This window comes from Neovison vison, chromosome 1, assembly GCF_020171115.1.
Source record: "Neovison vison isolate M4711 chromosome 1, ASM_NN_V1, whole genome shotgun sequence".
NCBI lineage: Eukaryota > Metazoa > Chordata > Mammalia > Carnivora > Mustelidae > Neogale > Neogale vison.
Genome location: NC_058091.1, coordinates 136,092,817 through 136,110,990, shown reverse-complemented (window position 1 = coordinate 136,110,990; position 18,174 = coordinate 136,092,817). Strand labels below are relative to the sequence as shown.

The 18,174-nt window shown below is 46.5% G+C and overlaps 1 protein-coding gene across 9 annotated transcripts in view; it reads right to left on the bottom strand.

Moving 5' to 3' along the window:
* Positions 1–18,174, bottom strand: part of PHACTR1 (phosphatase and actin regulator 1) — a 551,546-nt gene that overhangs the window by 92,524 nt on the left and 440,848 nt on the right. For all 9 annotated transcript variants that reach the window (XM_044259016.1, XM_044259034.1, XM_044259025.1 and 6 more), the window contains one exon: positions 16,841–16,921. In XM_044259016.1, coding sequence (XP_044114951.1) covers positions 16,841–16,921 — 81 coding nt within the window. The remainder of the gene's footprint in view (positions 1–16,840; positions 16,922–18,174) is intronic.

The window sequence follows — 18,174 nt, the reverse complement described above, 5'->3', positions numbered from 1 at the left end:
TTATTTGAGAGGAGAGAAAGCACAAGCAGGGGGAGCAGCAGAGGGAGAGAGAGAAGCAGCCTCCCCGCTGAGCAGGGACTCTCTCCCCCACCCATGTGGGGCTGGATCCCAGAACCCTGAGATCATGACCTTTGCCGGAGGCAGGTGTTTAACTGACTGAGCCACCCAGGCACCCCTGAAAAAATACTTTAATATAAACTTAAGCTTGCCCCCCAATCTGATTTTTCAAGGGTATGCATGTGGATTATATTAACACCTATGTTTAAAAATGGATTTCTAGGGGTGCCTGGGTGGCTCTGTCGTTAAGCATCTGCGTTGGCTCAGGCCATTATCCCAGGGTCCTGGGTTCGAGCCCCACATTGGACTCCCTGCTCAGCAGGAGCCTGCTTCTCCCTCTCCCACCCACCCCCGCTTGTGTTACCTCTCTCGCTGTGTCTCTGTCAAATAAAAAAATAAAATCTTAAAAAAAATTAAAATGCATTTCTAGTTAGATAAGACATCTTCAGCTAAATAAATAATAGTTGACGACAAGTATAAAGTATTGCTTCACACCTATACATGCACCATTATGGCAACATTTCACGTGAACCAAAAGAAACAGTAAAGTGTGCGCACACATTATTTATTTATTCAGATTGCATCAGAGGGAAGCCAGATGGTGAGTTTTGGCTTACTCATGAAACTTTTTGGTTTTTAATTTGCAAAATAAAATGCTATATGCCAAATGTAAGAAAAAGAGCAGCATCGTGGGGAGACAGGAGCAAACGTAGCTAAGACGGACTATTCCGAGTACGAAGAGCATATGTACAAACAAATGAAAGTCAAGTGTCCTGGGTGCCCCTTGGCAAATGCAGAGCCTTGCTGGGAATGAAAGAAATGCAAACAAAGTGACCATGTGGGCAGTGCCCGGACATTAAAAAAATGTGTCTGGAAAAAAAAAATGTGTCTGAAATGATGTCAAGTACAAGGGCAGAACGGAGAGCCATGTGTACATGTGGATCAGGATCACATCAAAATGGAATGCGCACGCAGGCTGGCAAAGTCCCGAAGTAAATTTGGCGAGATGTAAGTGAGTTTAATAATCATTAACTTTATTTCTAGGAAGATGCTTCCATTTGTAAAACAAACAAGACAACAACATAAACATTTGCGTGCTGCTGTTATATTAAATGGAAAAATATATATATATTATATTAAATGAATAATAGTTCTTTTTTGGAGGAAAACCTCTTCCTCACCTCTCTGATTACTTGGAGAGGCACTGATTTTCCCTAAGTCCTCAATTTTTTTATTTTTTATTTTTTGGCCTGGCTTTCTACCCTTCTCTGTAGTGACCGACTGCATCACTAGGTCCCTGTTGCTCCACAGGGCAGAGCAAATCTATCCACTGGGGGTGTACTCTGCATTTTTGCTCCTCACCTTGGACCAGTGTTGATCCAGGACTCAGACCTTCTTCTTGGGGAGCTAATGTGAGGTCCGGGCTTGGGGGGAGGGCACGAATAGAAAGTTGTTGTCAGTGACTTCCTCCAGACTAGCCTTTACCAAGAGCGCTAATATTGGACCCTTCCAATCCTTAGGAGTTTGGAGTCTCAGGAGAAGAGAATGCCTTTTCGATCTCAGGTAAAAAAGAAACAGAAGGTGACAGACAGGATGGTGTTTAAACCATGCTCTGTGGGTGTCCTCAGACAGGAGAGCACTGGTGAGCCCCCCAACTCATTCTCGGGAGGGCTGGGTGGGAAGAAAGAAATAGCAGGTATGGTGGAAAGAGCCCAGACTCAGCGTAGGGAGAGCGGTGTTCTTGTTTTTGCCATCATTGGTTTGCAACAAATCACTGAACTTTTTGGGACTTCAGTTTTTATCCCTTGAAAACAAAAAAGGGCTGTGTTGGATAATACCTAACTTCTGAAAGATCGAAGTACTATGAGCAGGACAGCGGGAAGAAATTACGATAAGTACCCTCCCCCCCAGAAACAAACAAACAAACAACAAAAACAACCTTGCAAACAAGAATGAAATAACAGAGAAGCTGAAACAGCAAATCATGTTTCATTTAGGCTTTTTCTTGTCTGACTTGCTCTATTTGAGCCTATGGTGAGAACCGGGAAAAATACATTGATGGGTTTCAGGTTTACTGTTTGCCAATAAAGTGCTATATATTTTTTAAAGATTTTATTTATTTATTTGACAGACAGAGATCACAAGTAGGCAGAGAGGCATAGAGAGAAAAAGGAGGAAGCAGGCTCCCCGCTGAGCAGAGAGCCTGATGCAGGACTCGATCCCAGGACTCTGAGATCACGACCTGAGCCGAAGGCAGAGGCTTTAACCCACCGAGTCACCCAGGCGCCCCTAAAGTGAGATATTTTTATTAAGAAAAAAATTGTTAAGTAAAGTTTTAGCATAGTACTAGAAGCCTGTGCTCTACCTACAAAGCCTCTATATTCAGTAGAAAGACAAGGAGAATAAAAATTGGGACAGTGAAAGGGACGGTCAGAGAAATATTTTTAAGCATTTTGGAGTGCCAGGCACAATGCTGGACATTTTCTATATAATAGTAACCCCTTAAACAACATGATGGGAATTTATCTGAGCCAGGTTCTTGTTCATTTAATATATACATAAAAGAATTCTGTGGAGTTGGTACAAAAATTCCCCTCCCTGTAAAAAGGAAAGCGAACACCACATGGTTTCAATAACTTGTGTAAAGTCATACAATTGGCAGGTAATGAGCTCAGAAGTGCTGAGAGCATGTAATCTCATCTAAAATGACTTATTTTGAGATTCTGCTTCCTCAAGGATGGCGAAAGGGCCGTATAGAAATCCTTTATAAGTAAGACCTGTAGACGATAGAGTTAAAACCCAAATTACATCCCTGTTAAGTCCTTGCAGCAGAGAAGAGTGAATGACGTCATGAAATCTTGGCTACACTGAGGCTTCCACCGTAAAGAACAAAGAGTATATAGCAGGGCTTCACTTGTCAATCTTAGACTCATCGGTGATCCCCAACGGCTACAATTAAAGCAAAACAAAAAGCGAAGCCACCTGCGTTAAAGCAAACCGTTCTCATTGTGAGAACGAGCCTGCTGCCAACACTGGCTCACTCCTGTTTCCCTTGAGACAAGAGCTACTTACTATTCAGCCCGTTCTACGTTCTCAGTTTAGCTCCCCACACAGGCTCTTTGACCAAAGAAGGGCGCCTCCACTGGGGGGCTGATGAGTTACAGCGGAAGGTAATTTCCCAAGAAAGTATTCCTCTGGTAGTGGTCGTCCTAAGATTAGTAAGGCACGAAGCGAAGGCTTCGTTGACTTTTTTTTCTTGCCACTGATAGACTTTTTCCACTAGAGCAGGAAAAAAAATCCACTCCTGCAAGTGACGGAATCATTGTTTTGAAACCTACAAAGCTGTCACTTGAGCCGCAATATACCGTTTGGCAAAGCGTCCATTAATCCCGATAACCTTTTCAATCACTAATCAATGCCACTAGCTGCTCTCATAGTCAAATGATCAGCCGAGCAACGGTGAACTAAGAAAGAATTTATCTAAGGGCGTCACTGAAAAGGTTAAAAGCTTTAAACCTGAGAAGTTGGAAATGGCTCTCTGGCATGGGTCAGCTTTTGAGGGAGAAATTTTCTTCCATTTGCCCGAGTTCAGGCAATGGATGTAATTAAACGAAAAGGTGCTACAGATAACATTTTGTAGAATTTTAAACACACAGAAGGCAATACAATTCCTCTCAAATATTGCCTGGTTGGCGAACGAATGCATTTGATTCCCGAGTGTTTTAAAAAGACCTGAAGTGGGGCGCCTGGGTGGCTCAGTGGGTTAAAGCCTCTGCCTTCAGCTCAGGTCATGATCTCTGGGTTCTGGGATCGAGCCCCGCATCGGGCTCTCTGCTCAGCAGGGAGCCTGCTTCCCTCTCTCTCTCTCTCTCTCTCTCTGCCTGACTCTCTGTCTAGTGTAATCTCTGTCAAATAAGTAAATGAAATCTTTAAAAATAAATAAATAAATAAATAAAAAGACCTGAAGTGAACATCTTCTTTGCAAAAGCAAAACAAAAAACTCCAACAATCTCTCTCTTTCTGTTTTTCTAGTGGGCTTTGTTTTCCACTGCGAAAAAGTCATTGTGGGTGTGTCTGTGTGTCTCTGTACCATCAGGATTTGAGGCAGACACAGACAATTTTGGGAATCTATAAGTTAGAGATCTCCCACTTGATTTGCAGCTCTAAGTCTTAGGATTTTTCTGACCAGCAGACATAGAGGAACAACTGTGTAAGATCCCTGGGGTTCCTTTCTGTCTGATACAAGCATCTGTGTAGCTCAGAGTCCTTTTGAACCTAATACCTTAAAAATCTGGACAAGTTGTAGTTCAGTATCAGAATTTAGCCGATACTACAATACTTGGATGATTTCTTACATGGAATGGAGCGGCCCATGTTTCTGTGTTTGGAGAATCACCTCACCTTTTTTAGCATTGCTACTGTTCCGGATTTCACATCCCATTTTGACATTACTAAGAAGCCTTTGCCAAAGCTGTTAAATACAAGAGGTGCAATGACTTCCTGTCACAAAAATGCCGTTGACCTTGGGGAGCCTGTTTCGGCTACACTTCCCTGCAGCTGTTTTCTGCTGGATTTATCAGCATTTCCTGCCTCTACTGGACCCGAGGGTCAACAAATCATCGCTCAGGTGGACTCTTGGCTGCTTGCAGGGCCCGCAAACGCCCCAGTGCATCCAACAGTGGTGTCTACTTCCCAGAGCTATTTCTTTCATCCGTCCTGGGGACAGCTCTGCCTGTCCCCCCATGGTCACACTGAAGGCCAATGGTTCTTACATCATCTATCCTAAGTATGAAGGTCTGACCATGATTTCCAATGATGACTCCGCTCCAAGGTTTGTCGCTCGAAGAGGATTTGCCATCTTGCTATTCCTGCGCATTTTAATATAAAAAATGCAACTGGGGCAGGGACCGAATAGGAAATGAATGGGATGTCACAGCTTCTCCCTGTGCGAATACGTGATCATGTGACTCTGACGGAATCACCCTGCATCATTGTGCTAGGGCCCTTGCACAGTTATTAGGGTCGCCCAGCTGAAACTGGTATCCAAGATTAAAAAAAAAATAAAATACTTCATGGCTAGAGTAGGGGGGTAGAGGGCAGGGACAGGGACAGAGGTAAGCAACTCTGTTTCTCTAGCTGGGTTCTCCAATAGGCTCAGATGGTGATTTACTAGTTAAAACTAAATAAAATTTAAAATGCAGACCCCCCTCAGTCACACTAGCCACACTTGAGGTGCTCAACAAGCACGTGAGGCTAGCTACAGGCTGCTGGGGTGGCGAACACAGATGATGACAGAACATTTCTGTCACGGCCGAAAATTCTACCGGATGGCACTGCTCACAATGGACTTGAAAATCACCATCGTGGCCCTGATAAATGTGAAAGCAGGGACACGTTTCTGGAATTGGGAGGCTGAGAGGGTGTGGCTAACTTGGGTGACATCATGGTAAGCGGGATATTTAGTGGATAATATTTCCTTCCGAGAAATTAAGAGAGACCTGGGGAGCGAAGACGTGCTCCAGGGCACAGGCAGAGGACAGCAGCAGAAGACGGGGTGGGCACACCTGCGGAGTCCTGAGGTCTCACACTGGAATCTCCGCTCTCCCGGGGGGCACCAGGGACAGCCCAGGCTCAGGGGAAAGGGAACAGGGAAGGGGAGGCAGGCAAGGGAAGGCAGGCATCTAAGAGCAGAACAGCAGTACAGGACAGAAGTCTGGTGGAGAGCACCGCCAACATTTATTGAGCAGGCAAGGGCTTAAAAGGTCAACCTGGACCCCGTCCTTGGATCCTCCCAACCACCCATAAGAGGCCAAGCAAGGGCAGAATGGAGCTGAAGAACAAGCCACCCTGTGGGTATTCCCTGAGACACTAGGAGGACCCTGATGGTTGGTTAACAGATGCCTTCAATCAAGCAGGATAAGGACTGGGCACAGCGAGAGAGGAAGGAAGGAAAGCTAGGCTTTGCTGGTATGGGCAGTCAAGGTCCTGGGGTTGCTTTCATTCTGAAAGCAGAGTCCCGGGAGATGGAAAGCTGCCCTGTGCCTTGTATACACGGAAGATGAGAGGGATGGGACCAGAATCCTGGGTGTGGAGCTCCTAGCAGAATGCTGTTGTTTTACAAAATATTTACATGGGGGCTCAAGTCAAAAGCCCCGGTTACCTATCTAAATCTAGCCAAGTCCTCAGCAAGTCAGGAGGGGTTTTCTAAGCATGATGAGCTTTCCTTACTTAAAGAAGGCGAGCTACTAGCCTTCCAAGGTTTGGCTGGCCTTGGCATTGCAAACGTCAGTGCAGACCAAGGACTGTCAAGTGAGCAAGCATGCTAGGCTGCGGCCATGATGCCCCCACGCCCATGGTAGCCTTCCCTGCCTGGACTGGCAGCTGGAAAGGGTGGTATGATGAGATGGGTCTTCCAAGGATAACTCCTACGAGGCAGCAGCCCATGGGAGTTGACTGCCTGTAAAACTTTGGCTTATGGAAACCTCCATCAAAATTAGGGCAACAAGACATCTTGTGGTTATCTCCTAAAATTCTGGTCAATGAAAAATGGGAGTGATTGTGGAGAAGCTTTGGGGAGAAGGTTTGCTTGCTTTTGGAAAGAGATACCAACAAGAGATGGCCCTCTCTTTTTCCTCTGGATATGGTGTGTGCATGTGATGCCGGGATCCCTGCAGCCGTCTTGTTACTATGAAGGGCTGGAGCCTGACAATGGCATCCCTTAGCCATGTTCGTGAACCAAAGAACTAACCAACCCTGGAGTAGCCTTTACTATGTGAGAGTCATTCATTCACTCAGCGACTCAGGAGATAAATATTAAATAAGCACTGAGAAACTCCAACCATTGCTCGAGGCATTTGGAATACTATAGAGGAGAGAACACAAGAGATAACTGGTCTAAATTTGCTTATTGCTTCCCCCTCCTTGAGTTAAGTGTTTGTGACCTGAAACCTGAGCCTTTTAACTTATATCCTGCTGACCACACATTGACTTCACAGGTATTTAAAAGCCTACAATGAAGCATCAAACAAAAAATCCAAAGGACACTTCTTGGTCCGTACCTCACACAATGTGTATTTGACACTCTTTTCCCCCAAACCACTGCTCCTGGTCTTGGCTTCCATTCTGATACACATTTCCAGTTTACTTTCTATTTTTCTGACCACTTCTCAGTCTCTGAGGGCTTTTTCTTCTTCCCAGACCATTTTAGCTTCACTCCCAGAACATTCAGTGTTGGGGTTCAATGGGGTTTTCTATCAGGACCATTTAGGTTCCCATTCTATACCCTCTCTGAGAACTACCATCAGCTTGTTTTGACTTAATGACCATTTACACAAATGGTCATTAAGATCTTCCAGATCTGCATTTCCAACCCAGTTCTCTCTCCTGAGCTCCAGATCTGTATACTTAGTGGTCTGTGTAGACAACTGGGTATCTCAGACTCAGTGTGGTCAAACCATGGCAATGTTTTGTGCCATTGGCTCCCCTGTTTTGGGTCATCGGCTCAGTGAACGGCCTCGCTATCTGTCCACCCGGTCACCTAAGCCAGAATCCTGAGTATCTGCCATGTCTGTACTCTCCCCTCTTCTTCCCCAAATGTTAGCAGTCCCAGGGCTCTCTTGATTCCATCTCCTCTAATTCTCCAGTCTGTCCTCTCTCCAGCCCCCCCTCCAATCCTACTACCCCCCATAATGTCACTGAATCCCATCAATGGTCTACTATCCTAACCCCCAGACTCATGTCCTGGACTCTCCTTCCATGTTATTCTCTGTAGGCAGAGCAATGAGGCTGCAAATCTGATCGTTCAGAAAACCCTTCCACAGCCCATCACTGCTCTCACAATAAAGAATAAACAATGAGAATAGTTTTCCTGCCTCTATGATCTGCCCCAGTACCCCCTCACCTTACAGACACACTGAACACACACACACACACACACTCTCTCTCTCTTCCTTTTCCCAAACTCGGTTCCTCCACGTGGGCTAGTCCTTCCCCTTACGACATTCCCCCAACCTGTCTAGCTTCTCTAATTCCCATCACACATCAGATTTTCTGAGACATCACTCCTTGCAGGATGCCTTCCCTAAGTCCTCGGGCCTGGGTGGGCGCTGCTTCCATGTGCCCTTGACATCCCATACTTTCCCCGTCATAACTGCGGAGTGCCTGAACCCTAATTCCCAGGACTGTGGGTTCCATCAGCCAGGGAGGCCTGGCTTGTCCCTGCTTAGTATTCCCAGAACCCAGGATGATGCCTGCAAAAGAACAGGTGTCCAAAAAATACGCAAGAGAGGAGTAAATTGACTGGGGATGCTCACTCATGACTATAACAATAATTTCAGTCATTGTTTGGCTTGCAACGGTGATTTTTTTTTTTTTTTAAGGAACCATGTAGGGGCGCCTTGGTGGCTCGGTGGGTTGGCCTGCTGCCTTCGGGTTGTGGTCTTGGGGGGGTCCTGGGATTGAGTCCCGCATTGGGCTCTCTGCTCGGCGGGGAGTCTGCTTCCCTCTCTGTCTGCCTCTGCCTACTTGTGGTCTCTCTCTGTCAAATGAATAAATAAAATCTTAAAAAAACAACAACCATGTAGCTTAAAAGACTTTTTTTTTTAAAGATTTTTTATGTATTTGATATAGAGAGAGATCACAAGTAAGCAGAGAGGCAGGCAGAGAGAGAGGGGGGAAGCAGGGTCCCCACTGAGCAAGGAACCTGATGTGGGACTTGATCCCAGGACCCTGAGATCATGACATGAGCCGAAGGCAGACGCTTAACCCACGGAGCCACTCAGGTGCTCTGCTTAAGAGACTTTTGATCACAACTTCGTTTATTCTCTTTATTGTTTAAAGCGCTTTCCAACTACCCCACTAGGGCAATCCCTTGTGCTAGGCTCTGAGATGCTTCATGAAGTGGCTAGAAGTCGGTGATGCTCAAGATACACTCTCTATTTCCACGCAGCTACTCTATCCCACAGCTTTCGGAAGAGGCCATTTCTAGGTAATGCATCAGAAACAGCAGAAAACATATGACAAAGCAATCGTGCCCGGTAAAGACTATGAAAAGCATTTCCCACAAACTCCGACTTGACTCTACACACTGGGGGTACCAGATAAACAACGGGACTTAAGAAGGTCTGCGCCTACTACGTTCGTCTCCTTTGATACCCTGGGGAATTTTTATTTTAATTTTTAAAATAGAATGACCTTTTAATTTAAATATAAAGCCTCCCCCCCACTTCTTTTTCTTCTCTTGAATGCCAGAGAAAGGAAACTGCAGCCTCCTCTATAAGAGAATTGTCCATTTCAGGGAGCTTCTGTTCGTGCTTCTAATTAAAAAGAACACCTTTCAAAATGTTGCTCTCACTCAATTAAGGCAAAAAGCACACCTCAGTGCACTTTACTGTTTGCCATGAAATGCGGTCTCTAACTCCCAGCACGCGGCGGAAAGGGAGGTTGCTCACCAGCGCCCAGGCTGTTCCTCGCTGACCCACTCCCAGCTCTTCTTCCCTCTTCTGTGGACTCTCTCCTTCCCGGGGTCTCAGTGGGACTGCTCAGGAGAATCCTGCGAGAGCTGCCAGGCCCCAGCTATAATTCTTGAATGTTCCAGCTCCCCTTCAGGGTGTGGAACGGGGAGTCCCAGGCAGGGGCGATATCGTGTCATCCCACGGCAGAGAGACGGTCTCCCTTCCCCCTCCTGCCCTCCTGATCCCTGATATCGACATCCATGTGAATTACACACACCCATCCTCTATGGACCAGGTGACCTTGCGGGAGAACTGAGGTCTTCTAGGAAAATCCAGCACGATCGCCACCGTTAACCCTGATATTCTTCAAATCTAGCATTATGTTTATTTGTGGAATGGATTTGCTACAATGCCGATAGCCACACTGGCAACATGTTACAAAGGTTTCCTGTGTTCCCATAAATCCCAAATGGAGGACACACAGGCTTAGCAGGGGTTTTAAGCATCCACGCTCGCTGGTGGCTGCGTATCCATCGACAAGGCAATAATCTCATGGGGCTTCCGCTCCTTAATCTCTATGGTGGAAAAATGACAATAGCTTCACCAGCTGACCTCTTGAGTTTCTTGCTAACTTGGAGAAACATGGCTATTTTACTAATGGCCAAACCATGCACTGTTTTCAGGGTACTTTTCTCCTTAACACTTCAAAACCGCTCTTTGAAAGGAGAGTATTTAGCATCCATCTAATTAAACATACACATAATAATGATATCGCCTACTTAAATAACTGGCAATGAAGTTCCATGGCCCATGACGGCTGAATAAACAAGGGGCGGGGGGCAGAGAACAAGGAAGTTCACCAACACAGGTGCATAAACAGCGAGCCTCTGGTTTGCACATGTGCTTCTCTCAGTAAACGTTTGCCGAACATCGACTGTCCCAGGCACTGTTGGACCTGGGCCATATTTCTCCAAGTTAGCTCTTGGGCTGCATCCCTGAACAAACCAGGCCAAGATCCCACTCTGTGTGATGGAGCGTCAGTTTCAGCGGGGGAGGGAGACAGGTGAGAGACAGGGTAACACAATAAATAGGGCATTTATAGAGCCTGTTTGAAGGTGAGAAGAGACAGAAACTAAAAAAAGAAAGAAAACAGCTGGGGGAGGGGACGGAGGACTCGGAAGGAAGCAGCAATGTCAAGTCTGGCCATTTCAGGGTAAGGCTCATCGAGAAGGTGACCTCGGAGCAAAGACTAGAAAAGAGAGTGAGTTGTGTGGATGGACATCTGGGGGAAGAGGATTCCAGGAGAGGGAGTGGCCAAGGCAAATCTCAAGGGCTGGAAAGCAGAGCTGGAGATGTGTCACCGAGAGGAAGTTACGAGGGGCATCTGGGTGGCTCAGTCAGTTAAGTGTCTGCCTTCAGCTCAGGTCATGATCCCAGGGTCCTGGGATCGAGCCCCACATGAGGCTTCCTGCTTAGCGGGGAGCCTACTTCTCCCTCTCCTTCTGCTGCTCCCCATGCTTGTACACTCTTTCTTTCTCTCTCACTGTCCAATAAATAAGTAAAATTCTTAAAAAAAAAAAAAAAAAAAAAAAGAGGACGTTATGAGGAGGTATGGCCAGGGAGGTCAAAGCAAACTTAAGGGCTGGAGTGAAAATCACAGAGGGCTTCACATGCTGTCACAGGAACTTGGAGTAACTCCTAGTGAGATGGGGAGCCATTGCAGGCTCTGAGCAGGGGTGGAGGGTGATGTGCTCTGATTTGCAGAGAACTGAGAGAGAGAGAGACAAATGCAGTACAGAGGCTTGAATTTAAAAGGTACACACTGAGTTAAAGTTCTTTTGGAAGTCAGTGAAAGGACCCATGCCCCCATTTCAGCCACGGATCACTTAATTTCTGTGTAAGTATCACCTCCTCCAGAAGTTCTCCAGGATTGCATTTCTCTAAAATCATGGCTCCACTTATGACTGTCTTTTTTTACCCCACTGCTTTGTTTTTCTTCATGCTCCTTGACAACATGTCACAGGCTTAATTATTTCCTATTTCCTATTTCCTTTAGTAGAATAGAAACTCTGAGAAGGTGAAGGTTTTGCTCTTTTGGTTATCGTTGTAGCTCAACACCTAGGGTTCCACCAGGCAGAGAGAGGGCACTGAGTACCAATTTGTTGAATGAAGAAATGAATGTGAGTCTAAGAGAACCCTTACGTTCTGATTCAAGCACACAGACCACAAGATTGGGAAATAAATAGTTAAAAAAATAAACTGCCTATCAAATTACAGATTATTTTCCACCACTAGTTGGTTTTTACATTTTTACAATTTAGAATGATGAAAGTCCCTCTGAATGTTGTGTTCTTCCTAAACATGCTGTACCCACATTCTGGCAACTTTAGAAAATGGGATTAAAATAATTTATGATTTCGTGTCCCTACTACATCATGACTAACAATGAAAAGTTTTCTTTTTATGGAGTCTTCAACATGTCCTGCATTCTCCCATGGTCTCCATATACCCAGAGAATAAACTGTTTTCTTGGATTTTAAAACTTTTATCTAAAGGCTCTTCTGGACTCTAAGATTATGTGATTCTACATGGAAATAAAAAAAAAAAAAAAAAAAAACCCAAAAGCTAGTCAGTGCCTTGTGCTCCCTACTTCTAATGCATTCATTAAATGAAGGTTTCCCAACCTTGTTCCTATAAACATTTGAGACACTTTTCTCACTTTTCTCTTCCACCCAATCTCTCATTTTGCTTGATTTGAATGTATGTCCCAGTTTGGGCTTTGTCAACTGCTAAGAAAAATACAAAGAATTTTGAGGAGAACTGTCAGAGTAATAAAAATCTCATCAATTCTGAGTTCACCCAGCCCAAATATTGATAAAGCTCGCCTCCCTACAGTTTACCTTTATACTTTCTATGAACAAGTGGGGTATTATGATGCAAAATCGATCTTGTAAAGAAGTTGGAGGAGGAAAGCTACCTCTTATGGGTAAGTGGCTTTCCAGCACGCTGGCAGGCTGATGCAATTACAGTCATGTATGCTAAGGCTGGGGAAGGCACAGAATGAGGAATTACCAGCCAGGCAACAGGGCACGATTGTTCCCGATCTCTGAAACGTCTCTTGGAAACACGCAACTTGGAAAACAATGAAGAAGTCCCTTTGCCAGGTGCTTTATGTGTTTTACCCACCAGAATCCCAGCTACAGTGAGAGGGGTGATGTCCTAGAAAGGGGAGGAGGAGGAGGACAGGAAAACCTAAGTGAGGGTACAGGGGGGAAACTGAACCGGGGTGGCGGGGTGGGGTTGTTCATGTCAGGCCATGGGGGCCATGGCTAAGACAGGGTCGCAGATCCTCGCACCTCAGATAAAAGTAGGCAGTGATGTTCCTCCTGAACTCTTGGGCCCACTGAGTGAGGGTGAGGCATGAAAAGGGTCTTGACACCTGTAAAGGGGGAGGATGACTACTACTAAGGGTGTGTTGTCACGTCTTGAGAATTTATGGGGTGACAGCCACTATTCTCTGTGACGTGTCGTTAAGGACTTCGCTGTATCCTCCCCACCTCCCAAATTCCTCTGTTGAATCCCACACCCCCCCCATTGTGACTGTATTTGGAGGAAGGGTCTTGAAGGAGATAATTAAGGTTCAATGAGCTCGTAAGGGTGGCACCCCAATCCAATAGGGCCGATGTCCTTCTAGGAAGAGGAAGGGACATCAGGCATGTGTGTGCCTGGAGGAAAGGCCATGAGTGGACACAGTGAGAAGGCAGCCATCTGCAAGCCAAGCAGAGAGACTTCTCCAGAAATCAATCCTGCTGACATCATGATCTCAGACTCCCGGCCTCCAGACCAGGAAGGACATTTCTGTTCTGTTACTCAGCCCCAGCAAACTCCCGTCCAAATGTTATCCCGTGTAAACCTCATTATGACATTAAACACACTTTATGATAAAGTAAAAGAAAAGAAAGAAACAGAAAGCACAGAGAAGGTAAGCAACTTGACCGAAGTTGCACAGCTAGTTGTAGTGGAACTGGTATTGAACCCAAGTAATCGGATGCCAGGGTCCATGTTCCTCACAGCTGATATAAGGTAACATGATTAATATCTAAAGTGGTACAAATGAGTGCTTTTTAAAAATTTATTTTAGAGAGAGAGGGAGAGTGAGTGAGAATGCATGAGCCAGGGGGGAGGAGGGAGAAAGAGAATCTCAAGCAGACTCCCTGTTGATCATCTTGACCCCAAGACTGTGACCTGGGCTGAAACCAAGAGTTGGACGCTTAACTGACAGAGCCACCCAGGCGCCCCTCAAATGTATGCTTTCTATCAGAGAAGCCCGTAGCCAATATAAAGTTTTGTGAGTGCCCTGCGTAAAGGATTTCTGATTTTCGTCCCTCGCCTCTTCTCCTCTTCCCATCATCCAAACAACAAACATTTTTGCAAGCCTTCTCTATCTGAAGTATTACGTGAGGCTGGGGAGACCTGGCAGGAGCCTCCGAGGGCTGTGTTCTGGAGGAGAGTTACGAGCAAGGAAAGGCGGCCGATGACGGAGCAGAAAAGCACAGAGAGTGACAGCGGAGAGACAAGGAAGTCAGGGAGCAGTGGTGACAAGTGGGCGCTCAACTTGTCCCTTCGTCCCCAGCCAGTTACTGAGCGCACAAAATAAAGCAGCTGGGAATTGCTTGCAGCCCCCTCCTCCCAATTTCTGTCTCTAGAAAATGAGGCTTTTGCTCTAATAACCTATGACTTCTCGGGGTAAGTCAGGAGTTACTTGGACAATCCTGACCTCAACCCAGTTATGAGCTGGAATGGGAATAATAAATGCTATGGTCAAATGTGTTCTCTAGAATGTTCCATAAGGTTTAGAGTAAGAAAGAGCTAGAAAGGTTGCAAGAAGACAGGAGGGAGGGGGAAGGGATCGTTTCACTGGATCAGAGCAGGCTTTAAATGTGATGGGAGTGTTATTTAAGCAAGTAGATGCTTACTACGCAGTCTGATATCCGCAGTGGGACACCGACCATCTCTGCCGTGCTAAGGAGGAGGCAGGAAGACTTCAGGTCCATGCAGGGGAGGTCTGGGGCTTGGATAGAAAGCAAGACATGGGAGAAACGTGACGATGTTGTGGACGCCTCTTCCCGGAGGAGTTTAATCAACCAAAGAATGCTAATCTGGAAAGGCCTTACCCAGGTGGAAGGAGGAAGGGGTTCACTGAAGGGATTTCTTGGCCTCAGGGGGCCCTGCTAGTTCTAGACGGTAGGTCTCAAATAGCACAACTTCACGCCATCCCTCCAGCATCCCTGCCACGTAGGGCAGGGCAGGGCCTCTTCCTCCTTGGGGTGGCCATCAGAGCTAAGAAAAAGTCCTTGAGGAGTGCCACCGGGAGGGCCCGTGACAGGAATGGATACAGTGACACGTGCCCCAGACTTAAGGACCAAGTCACTGATAGCGGCGGAACCTGGGGGGTGGGGGGTGGGAGATACCCAAATAAGAAACACGGCCTGCCTTTCTCTTTTCTTTCTTTCTTTCTTTTTTTTTAAGATTTTATTTATTTATTTGACAGACAGAGAACACAAGTAGGCAGAGAGACAGGCAGAGAGAAAGGAAGGGAAGAAGTCTCCCCGCTGAGCAGAGAGCCTGATGCAGGGCTCTATCCCAGGACGCTGGGATCATGACCTGAGCCGAAGGCAGAGGCTTTAACCCACTGAGCCACCCAGACACCCCAGCCTGCCTTTTTCTATTAGACTACAAGTCAGGCCTGCAGAAGATTCCCAGAAACATGGTCAACGCAGAATTACAGGGTTGCCTGAACTGGCACGATGAATCTTTACAGTAGAATATGTGCTTTAATCACCTGGGCCAGCAAATAACACCCGCTTCACAGAACGGTAAGACTTGAAACTGACAGTTACTGGTGGCAACTGCATCAAGATGGACGAGGACAGGGTATCATTTCATAGAGGGCCTTAACCTGCACACTGGAAGGGAAAGAGAGAAGGGGGGAGAGGAGGGGAGTGAGGAGGAGTGGGGAAGGGGGGGAAGGAGAGGGAAGAGGAGGGGGAGGAGAGGGGGAGGGGGAAAGGAAGTGGGGCAAAGAGGAGGGGGAGAGAAGAAAGCGAAGGAGAGAAGAGTGCAGGGGGGAGGGAAGGGGGAGAGGGGGAGGGCCAGAGGGAGGGGAGGAGAGATGGGGGAGAGGGTAACTGGGGAGAGGAGGAAGGAGAGAAAGCCTAATTCAAAACAGCAAAACCCTTGGGCACCTGAGTGGCTCCGTTGGTTAAGTGACTGCCTTCAGTTCAGGTCATGATCCTCGAGTCGTGGGATTGAGTCCCACATCCGGCTCCCTGCTCGGCGGGGAGTCTGCTTCTCCCACTGACCTCTCTCTTCTCATGCTCTCTCTCTCTCCCAAATAAATAAATAATTTTTAAAAATAAAAAAATAAAACATCGAAACTCTTAAAAAACAAAAATGAAGAATACTTAATATACTATTGAAACCTCTGCGTATGTTTGTACTTAAAGAGTAGTTCAATAAGCAAAAGACAGAGCATTCAAACAGAGCATCCATTCACTGTGGACACTTTCACAAACCATCTGCAGCTTCCCAGTCAATGCTACCATTTGAAATATCTTATGTGCACAGTTCTATTTTATAACTTCCTCCATGTTGATTTCTTTTATTGGGGGGAGACAGAAGGCCAGAAAAAAAAAATCTGTTAAGGAAATTCCAGATGCCTGTAGTTTTTTTTTTTTTTTAAAGATTTTATTTATTTATTTGTCAGAGACAGAGGGAGAGAAAGCGAGCAAGCACAGGCAGACAAAGAGGCAGGCAGAGGCAGAGGGAGAAGCAGGCTCCCTGCCGAGCAAGGAGCCCGATGTGGGACTTGATCCCAAGACCCTGGGATCATGACCTGAGCCGAAGGCAGCTGCTTAATCAACTGAGCCACCCAGGCATCCCAGATGCCTGTAGATTTTTAACCTTTGTCTTGGGAACCCCCAGTGCCAGAAAGAGACTGGGCCATTAACTTGGCCCCAGCTGTGTGTACTTGAACACGAACAGGCTCCTGACCAGGACCCGCACACTGTTCCTGCAGCCCCCCAACTCCACACCGCCCCCTGTGGTCTGATTCCAAGACTGGGAAGAAAGGAGCTTGATTTCTCTCTTCTAAAAGGACACCCACAGCTCTGGGTAGTCTGCAAAATTCTCCTCTCTCCAAAACTGTCTGGAGTTTTAAAGGTTCAAATCCTGAGATGGTGATGCAGAAAACAGAATCCAATTCCAAGAAACATGCACACACACTCCACACACAGCTTTCCGGGCCCCGCGGAGGGGCCGGTCCCCCTTACCTTTATCATAGATTTCCTTCAGGACCCCTCGTTTTATCAGCTCCTCTCTGCTTTGCCTCATTGATATTTTCCTTTCCAGGGCTACAAGCAAAACACAGAGAAGCAGGTGTGAGTCGGCAACCAAGAGCTTTGCAAAGGAATCACATGTTAACATGTATTACAAAGTAACACACAGAAAAGTCTTCGGTAAATTACATGTTATTAATGTTAATGAAATACCATACCCATTTTCATCAGATTATTTCTTTTAATCTTCAAAATGATCTTCAAACTACCTATAAGGCAGACGCTTCTGTCTCATTTCATCTCACCCCGCCTGATGGTGGAGTAAACCACAGCCCCAAAAAATTCAACAACTTGTCAGTGTAACAGAACTACCGACAAGAGCAGCCGGGATTCAACGGAGCAAGTGCTAACTCCAATCTCCGCAAAGCATCCTGAGTGTGCCATTCCCTTGTAAGTGGCATTTAATTATGTCGTTCGCATAGATCGGGTCTCACGGAGGATTATGTTGCTTCCCAACTATTTAAAAAAATGGTATGCAAATGTCTCCCACAAAGCTCTCTGGATTGAGAGATGAGGGGTAGGGGCAGGGAGTCGGGAACCCCCGTGGGACAGGCGTCCACTGCTTTCCTCTCTTGGGGTCCAAAGCCGAGCAGACAAGTGAGGGGTGAGCTCCCCAGTTATGAAATGCACCTCCACGGGGACCCAGCTGTGCCTCTGAGCCAAATGCTCAGGCAGGTGGTGCTGGAGAAGGGGAGAGGGGGGCTTCTCTCAGCCCAGGGGGCATGACAGAGGGTGACCTGAGTGAAAACAGAGCCCAGGAGTGGAAAAGTGAGTGGCAGCACCAAGGGCAGGCCTGTGGCTCGAGGTAAGGTGGAGGAAGTCAGCAGAGCCCACGGAAGTGAGTGTGAGCGAGCCACTCCAACGGCTGACTTTTGTTTCCACGTGAACAGGAGGGGACAGATTATTTTGGTTGCTTTTGTCAGCTTGAAAATCTCCACATTCTTTGCATGCATGGCTATTCTGGGGAGGGGGGAGCCATTTATAAAATAAAGAAACTTTTATGCAGACAAATTCAAACACAGATTACACATACACACACACACACACACACACCCCTCAGGAGAATTTAGTCCGAAAAATACAAGTGAGCACTAGAGAGCAAGCGAGGAAACAGGGACCAGCTGAGTGACCTTGGTCAAGTCACTTTGCCGGTCTGAGAAAACACTGATGCCTCAGCCCCAGCTTCTCTTGATTTAGTTAAGTCCAGGCTGGGACCTGGACATCTATATTGTCGTGAAAAACTCTGGGTTCTTCTCAGTCATATCAAG